This window comes from Hippocampus comes, unplaced genomic scaffold (genome assembly GCF_001891065.2).
Source record: "Hippocampus comes isolate QL1 unplaced genomic scaffold, H_comes_QL1_v1.1 scaffold319, whole genome shotgun sequence".
NCBI classification, from domain to species: domain Eukaryota; kingdom Metazoa; phylum Chordata; class Actinopteri; order Syngnathiformes; family Syngnathidae; genus Hippocampus; species Hippocampus comes.
In genome coordinates this window covers 206,090-214,018 of record NW_017806090.1, presented here as the reverse complement: position 1 = coordinate 214,018, position 7,929 = coordinate 206,090, and the positions used below count along the sequence as shown (strand labels likewise).

At 40.6% G+C, this 7,929-nt stretch overlaps 1 protein-coding gene across 1 annotated transcript in view; it reads right to left on the bottom strand.

The window, feature by feature from the left end:
- Window positions 1-7,929, bottom strand: part of LOC109530824 (pleckstrin homology domain-containing family A member 7-like) — an 82,617-nt gene that overhangs the window by 18,409 nt on the left and 56,279 nt on the right. The window contains exons 8-9 of the mRNA XM_019894722.1: window positions 6,925-7,025; window positions 3,521-3,679 (exon numbers count right to left, since the gene is read on the bottom strand). Of these exons, the coding sequence (XP_019750281.1) occupies window positions 3,521-3,679; window positions 6,925-7,025 (260 nt within the window). The remainder of the gene's footprint in view (window positions 1-3,520; window positions 3,680-6,924; window positions 7,026-7,929) is intronic.

Genomic DNA, 7,929 nt, shown 5'->3' with positions numbered 1-7,929 from the left:
CAGCCAGTCACGACCATCAAAGACGCAGCTTTCGACCGATGAGAGAAGGAACACAACATAAAACCCCAACTGTCCCCCCCACCCCCCAAAGTTTACCCATGAGGCTGTTTTTGCACTTGTCTGTTTTGCGTGTATGTGTCTGTGTTTAAGCCCGTGTGTCTGCATCTGAGTAAAAACCCTACTTTGAAAGCCTAACCCTGGTTTGAAACCCTACTTTGAAATACTAAGTCTAGTTAAAACCCTACTTTGAAAACCTAAGCCTAGTTTAAAACCCTGCACTTTTGTGCTTGTGTGTCGGCGTCCGTCTCTGTGTGTGTCTTTGTTTTTTGTAATTGCAGGTCTATCTGGATTGGTATCTTTGTATGTCGGTGTGTGCGTGCGTGACAAGAGGGAGGGAACACAACAAGGAACCTCACAAATGTTTCTGGCCACTCGCACAAAAACAAAATAAGTTAGAAAACTAAATTTAAAAAAACATTATCCTCGATGGAGTCTGTGTCTGATTCATTTATAATTAAAGCGCTGGATTTAGCCAGCTAAGAGCCTTTCATCTTTTATAAATGTATCTTTTCAAATATATTTTTCATCATGATTCTAACAGTTGTCCCGAGAACAATGTGAGGAAAAAATTAACACAAACACATCACTCGCACAAAAGTATTGAGACACAGGCCGTAAAAAAAATCAATGGATGCATTTTTTTCCACAGTGGCTATTTTCCCCCCTCAATGTCCCTGAATGAGTGTCCCTGAACAACACCCAAGAGAGCTTCCGAGAGTGCTTTTAGTGTCTGCGTGGGTGGTTAGTGCTAAAGTAATAACCGCGGGAAAGTACGGGGTGGCTATTAGTTTTCTCGTCCATTGGAGTAAAAAAAAAATAAAAAAAATGTGGCTATTGCGGAAGAAGAACGCCTGCGAGGGAGATTGTTTATCTGAAGAAAAAAACAAAATCCAGGTTTTCTTTCCCTTGGAGTTGGTTGAGCTCGACAAAGCTGGAGAGACACACAAGACAGCAACCAGGGTTCATGTTCAGGCCAGACTGCATCCGTTCCACAAACTGTATGCCTCACTTTCAACCTGTCCAGCATTGGCTGGCTCCACCCACAGTCGCCCCTCTCCACCTTGCTGGCACACAAATTCACTGCTCAAACCCCCCCAAGTGGACATGAAAGACGAAGAGCAATCACAGGGAAGATGCGGCAGGAACTTTCCACACATCCATTACGCATCAGAGGGAAAACAGGCACCTCCTCAAAAAGGGGGGGAAAAAACCCTCGGAAAAAAATTTTGTAATATTGGAGAAAAAAATGGAAAATGTTGAATCTGCTGAGAAACATTAACTATGGCAGCACAGAACATGCCTGGAGTGAACGAGATTGTGTTGCCTTTAATGTTCTATTTTGTGCATCATGTCAATGAGATCAGTGATCGATCAGCAAATTATGACATCACAACATCACGGCATAAAACACCTGCTGATCCGATTCAGCCAATCACATCTTTGTCATGTATTCTTCCATTTTTTGAGGCCCGAATTGGAGTTGATATATTTTGTGCATGTTGAGCAAATGTGGCAGAAATGCATTTTGATTCAGTTTTTAACGTTGTTATGTGTGTTTCTTTTTTAAGCAACAAAAATAAAGGCCATCAAGCTCTCGCTACTCTTTCAAAGCACGAAGGTTTTCTTACGTAGATACATCGTCAAAAGTTGTGAAAGACTCAACTTTTTGGCACCCTTGTGTTGGGTTTACAAGATAAAATGGCGGACTTTAACCAAAAAATGTAATTTAATAAAAAAAAAAAAAAAAAAAAAAAAAAAACAAGGAAAAAAAAAGCCCTCCATTATATTGTTTAGCGCCCCATTGGATGATGTCACGCTCTTTACGCAGCTAATAGCCGTCCCGCCTGGCTTCCTTTCACTCTCCTTGCTTTACTTTCCATTCATGGCTTCCTTCCCGTCCTTTTCCACGCAAACATCATTCTCACGTGTCCTCACGCTATTTAAAGAGAACATTGTGCTCGTAAAGATAAGCCTGAGCGCCGCACAGCTACTCCTGATAAACGTGCATTCTCTCAAACTGGGGATTGATTTTAACGTGGAGGGGGGGGAACAGCATCCAAACGGAGACAATGATAGCCTCTGGGGGACTCTCTTTCAAGTCTGCTACTTTAATGGGATAAAATAGTCTAGTTATAAAGAGGCAAAAATCAGGTTAGGAGGAATATAACACACTTCAAAGACATTCTCCAGTATTTTTTCCATAAAGGTGGACTATGTTGGAAAAAAAAATCACAGATACATATATATATACTGTATATACACATATATATATAAAAAGAGAGAGAGAGAGAGAGAGAGAGAGAGCTACTTTAGATTTTACTATTTTTATAAAACTACTTAGCTTACAACCATTTTTCGTGGAAACTCGTATTTTCAAGATTTGTGTGTGTGTGTGTGTGTGGGTTAGGGGTGAGGGGGTATAATTTATTTCCGCACATCACGGAGTTCCACTGTCTATGTCAGCACCCCCATCCAAAACGAAAAATATGGACTACCATGAAGCTGTGCCAGGACGAAATAGGGTTGGTGGACCACTGCATTAGTGGATGCATGCAGAAGGTCAAGGCTCGAAATAACAGGTTTCACAGTTCGCAAGTCGAAATGTGCATTTTGCGCCTCATCAAAACACATTGAATAGCAAAACTAAAAATGGCAGATTTTTCAGTTTTTCCAATAGTAGAACGGAAAAGACGGTCCCAAAAAGCTTCGCTGGTCTGGATGTACACACATTACAATGGAGCAAAGCACACACGTCACCAACGTATGGACAGTCGGAGGTCGAGACTAGCTAGCAAGAAAAGAGCTTCAGCTGGGTGGCAAGTGAGGCTAAATGCATTTTGGAGTCAGTAATCATCGCTTCCATGGCAAAGAATCATACTGCTCCCTTGAAGGGATAACAAGGCAAGATAGAGAAGCCATGCTAATGGCTAAGCTAACCTAAGGTTGACATGGCTCATGCTTTTAAACCACAATGAAGCACTTGGGTGATCACGGACACGTGTTCAAGTGGGGCATATCCAATTCTGAACAGCAAAACAGCCGGCAAATAAATATGTGTCTGCACCCTAGAGAGAAAAATATACTGTACTCAATAGCGCAAGAAAGAATCGGAAATGAATTACGTTCCATTACGGCCTACGTCAGCCAGGAGGAGGATATATCCTCAATAGGGTCGCAGGTCCCTAAGGGTTAATCTGCAAAAAATTGCTCCTTAGACAGTTGCTCCTCAAATGAAGTCATTGATTCGCCTGAGAAAAACGTTATTTCGAGCCTTGAAGGTTGATGTGACTTGAACAAGAAGCCCCACGAAGACCCACAAACATAAAAGTACAAGGGAAGGAAAAAGCAAACAGCAAAGTGGCACAACGACAAGTTGATCACCATCATGCATCGAGACAAGTGACATTTTGTCACGTACGGTGTAGCTCCACATCCGACAAAGGGGAGAGAGTACCTATTTTATGTGAGGACTCTCAATGTGACACACTCGCAGGGGTGTGTGGGAGGTGTGTCCCGGTCGGGCAGCCAACCAATGGAAAGAGAGGGAAGAGGAGGTGGAGGGTGGAGGTTTAATTGTCACACTCTTCATACACCGATTTCTCAGCCCTGATCGACAAACCTGTTGGTAAACAGTGGTACCTTGACGGAGATATTGTCATGTGTTTTTTTGTGTTTGTTTTTTTTTTTCTTTCATTCTAGTGTTTAAATCTCAGAATTAAATCGTAATGACAAATAAAATGTAAAGAACTAAACGGTGTTTATATAATTTTTTCGATTCATGGAATGAACATTGTGTTGCTCCTTCTGGTGTGTGCGTTTTGACCACCATGGGGTCAGCATCATACATACATTTAATTAGATTTGATAAGGTAAGATGAAGATGACCATTGGAACTAAGTTGCGTTGCTTTGGTTTTTTTTTTGTTTTGTTTTCCAGAGGATAAAGAATGTGACAGTGTTACATTTTCTGTTTATATGTGTTGCTGCACAATGTGTGTTCGAATATCAAATGTTTATAACTACCATAATATTGACGCTACTTTCATTCGGTTTTGCATTTCATACTAGCTTTACAGTTCAAATGCGCAACTTTGTTTTTGTTGTTAAATAAATAAATAGATAAATAAATAAATTACTCATCGAAGCCATGATGATGACACCATGCTGATTGAGCACAAACAGCTCCAGAAGGCAGATTAGAAATTATGGTTAATAATAATGACAATTTTAAAACTAAAAAAAAAAAAAAATGAGAGCACTCAAAGTAAAATATTATTGTCAAAACCAAGCAAGAGATAGCCTGTAGCTTGTCAGTCAAGGTAACAATGTATTTCTTGGGCATTGGATGGATCGGATTTAGTTTCAACAGGCCCTTTAAATAAATAAATAAGCAAACAAACAAATAAATAAATAAGGGTGTGGGCTAGTGGGGGAAAGAGACACAGTATCATTACTTTTGAATCAGGTGAGCTTGGTTTAAGCTGTTAAGAGCATCGTGACACCCCTGAAAAAGTAGAATGATTTGAAACATTTTGAACAATAAACCTCATTTGGAGGTGACAAATATCAAGCACGTTGTGTATCTTATTTGGAGAACTGTTTAAGCAAGACATTCTTTTTGCTTGCTCAAAGCGATATTGTATGATTTATGATTTATTGGCAGAGAGAGAGCGAGAACAGGTGTTAAGGATTCTTGAAAAGGTGTCTTTCAGTGAGTTGAAAAATGCTTTTAATAAGTTCAATACGTTTAAAGTGAATAGAAGCAGTCATTTTTTTTTGTCCATATATTTTTGAAACTCTCCGGTTATCTTCTAATAATGACGTATTGAATGGTATGAGTGGTAAGTCTTGTTAAAAAAAAAAAAAAGGGGGGTGATGTGTGACCGATTTATTACCCTACCGCCACATAGACTATAATACCAGTTAAAAGATGAATATCACCTGCAGTATTAAAGTTAGTAATCACGAGAGCTGACAGTTTGATGTTTTAATTAGGGAGGGTGATAAATCCCTCATCCTCCATCAATCAATCACTTTTGAACAGAACTTCCACTCTAACTCTCTAATTACAAATTACGGCATTAAATATTAATGACACCATGAGAAGGTCTTCAAATGAGCGTGGCTGTTTGGGATTCCTCCAGTCGCGGGTGTGCATGCTTTCCCTTCAGCGCCACTTCCCAAAATAAGCCAGACAGGTTTTATTTATAGCCAGAGGCGTAGAATCCCAAACGCGATCCAGCATGGCCGCAAACAGCTCCGACACGGCATGCCGACAATCGCGCATTCAAACATTCAAATATGACTTCAGGGTAGCATCAACAACTGTGTCCAAATACTTGCAATATTTTAATTTATTTTTTTACCAAATGTATTTATTCATTTATCTCAAATATACGTTTATACTTTTTTTCCCCTCAAAATAATTTAGGCTTAAATGCAAATGTATTGTACTTGAAAGTTCAATACAATTACACTTGGGGGCGGGGGGAAAGAATGTTTCACTGGAAGAAAACGAACTCCGGCCGTGTGGATAGCTACAAGCTTCATTCGAAAAAGTTTGATTGTAGTTCAGGTTTTATTTGTATTTTCCAATGTTGTGGTCACAGAAACAAAAGAAAATAAAGAATCAGGAATTATTTGCAAAACAAATTGCTCAAAAGTGCATCGACATTTTTGCTGTGACAACGAAACAAACATAACAGCAGGGTTCTTGCAAAAATATGCTGGGAAAAAAAATGTCATAAAAAAATTCAAATCTGACCATCTGTCAGTTTGAAAAAAAAACTAATTTAGGCCCCCCCCCCGACAAAATACGAGTGAGCGCCTCATGTCGTTGCATCCCTCGTGTGTTGAATCCAGTTACGGAATTGTGCCAAAGGGAAATCCATTCCACAGAGGTGTCTGTATTAAAACTTCCCTCTTGACAGCCGTAGCAAATTTCACTACAGCAGGTGCTCAGTGACAAATCATGCCGGAGGGCTTTGCCCCTTGACAGTAGTAAAAACACATCTCACATGAACAGATGGGCCATGTTGATCCAGAAAGGCATGACAATTATGGGAGGGCGATATCATAATTGAGTGACTATATTTAAGAAATATCGCAGCGGCCTGTGTATTTACTTAAGCGTCTTGTTTGGTATTGTCATCAAACGGTTCACGGGTAAAACTGAAATACACTGTGAAACCGGGACATCGATTCCTTTTGCACCATTTGTACAGCTACTGCGGCAAACTGTGAATGTATTCCTTTCCACGGCGCAGCACCAACAACTTAAAAGTGCCTTTAAGAGGCGGGGCCTGCTGGGGTGCCATGTGACATTGAAAGGTTTACATTCGAGTGTCTGGGTGTGAGCTGTGGCTGACAGCAGCTCCTGCGTGAGCATGCCCATGTGTGTTTGTGTGTGTCACTGCTTTGTTATTGCTAATAATTCAACTTTTTAGAATTGTTTTATGGCCGATTTTATTTACGTACAAACATTTGTTTGAGCTGCAGTTGCTTTTTAAAATTATATTCGTTAAAATCAAGTTGCTTGAGTTGATTTGAGTTTTACGCCAAAGGCTCAATGGTCCTCTATAATAATATTTCGGGCAAAAATATTTTTAAAAGATCATGATGTCAAAATCATAGACCCACCAAAAAACGAGATTGCAAATGAAATTGCTCCTACCATGCCAGCTGCAGTTGACTTTCGACGAATCGTTTTCACCGCAACACAATCAATTCCCTTGCTGATAGTTACTTAATAATAATAATAAAAATAAAGTCTCTCAAGCTTATTTTTTAAATTAGAAGAGGAAGACGAAGTTTGATGGATTGTGCAGAAGGTAACACGGCTAAATGACAGAAGAGGCCAACGTACCTTGAAGGCATACTTGCGGCTGACGTGGTCCTCGGGTCCCACGGGTGAAATGACATAGCTGGGAAGAGGAATGCTGCCCAGGACCGCCTCCTCTCTGCTGTCTGTGTTGGGTGAGGGGAGGGAATGGGGGTAAGTTGGGGGAGAAAAAGGGTGAGGAGGCGATAAGAATTAATAATACTCATCGCCTGTGAATTTCAGCTAATTTTTGGAAACCTGGAATTGAAAATTTTAAGTCTTGCTTTTTACTTTTTCTTTGGTATTTTTGTGACAACAAAAAAAGGGAACAGCCTCAACAAGGCTTGCTAAGAGAAGAAAAATATATACGGTATAAAGCGATAGGTGTATGGAATATAGAATAGTTCGACCTTGAAACACATTATTTCAATCTCATTTCTCCATCCATCCATTTTCCTGATCCGCTTTATCCTCACAAGGGTCGAGGGGGCGTGCTGGAGCCTATCCCAGCTGTCTGCGGGCAGTTGGCGGGGGACACCCTCAACCAGTTGCCAGCCAATCGCAGGGCACACAGAGACGAACAACCATCCGCGCTCACACTAACATCTGTGGACTAAAAATTTAAGAGTGTTCAATCAGCCTGCCATGCATGTTTTTGGAATGTGGGAGGAAACCTGAGTACCCGGAGAAAACCCACACAGGCCCAGTGAGAACATGCAAACTCCACATAGGAAAGCCAGAGCTAGAAACGAACCTGGTACCTCTGCACTGTGAGGTTGATGGGCTAAACACTGGACCACCGGGCCGCCAATCTCAATTATTTCAAAGAAGAAAAAAAAACGTTCCACCTTTGAGTTTCCACCATCATTAATTGAACTGAGCCAACAATTCAACCGCAATGTGAAGGTCAACAATTCTCAAATATGTGAGCAGAGGGAGTTTTCCATCTTCATTAGTTTCTATAAATAACACGAAGTATTTGTTTCCACTGAGGGGGTGTGTGTGTGTGTGTGTGTGTGTGTGTGTGTGTGTGTGTGTGTGTGTGTGTGT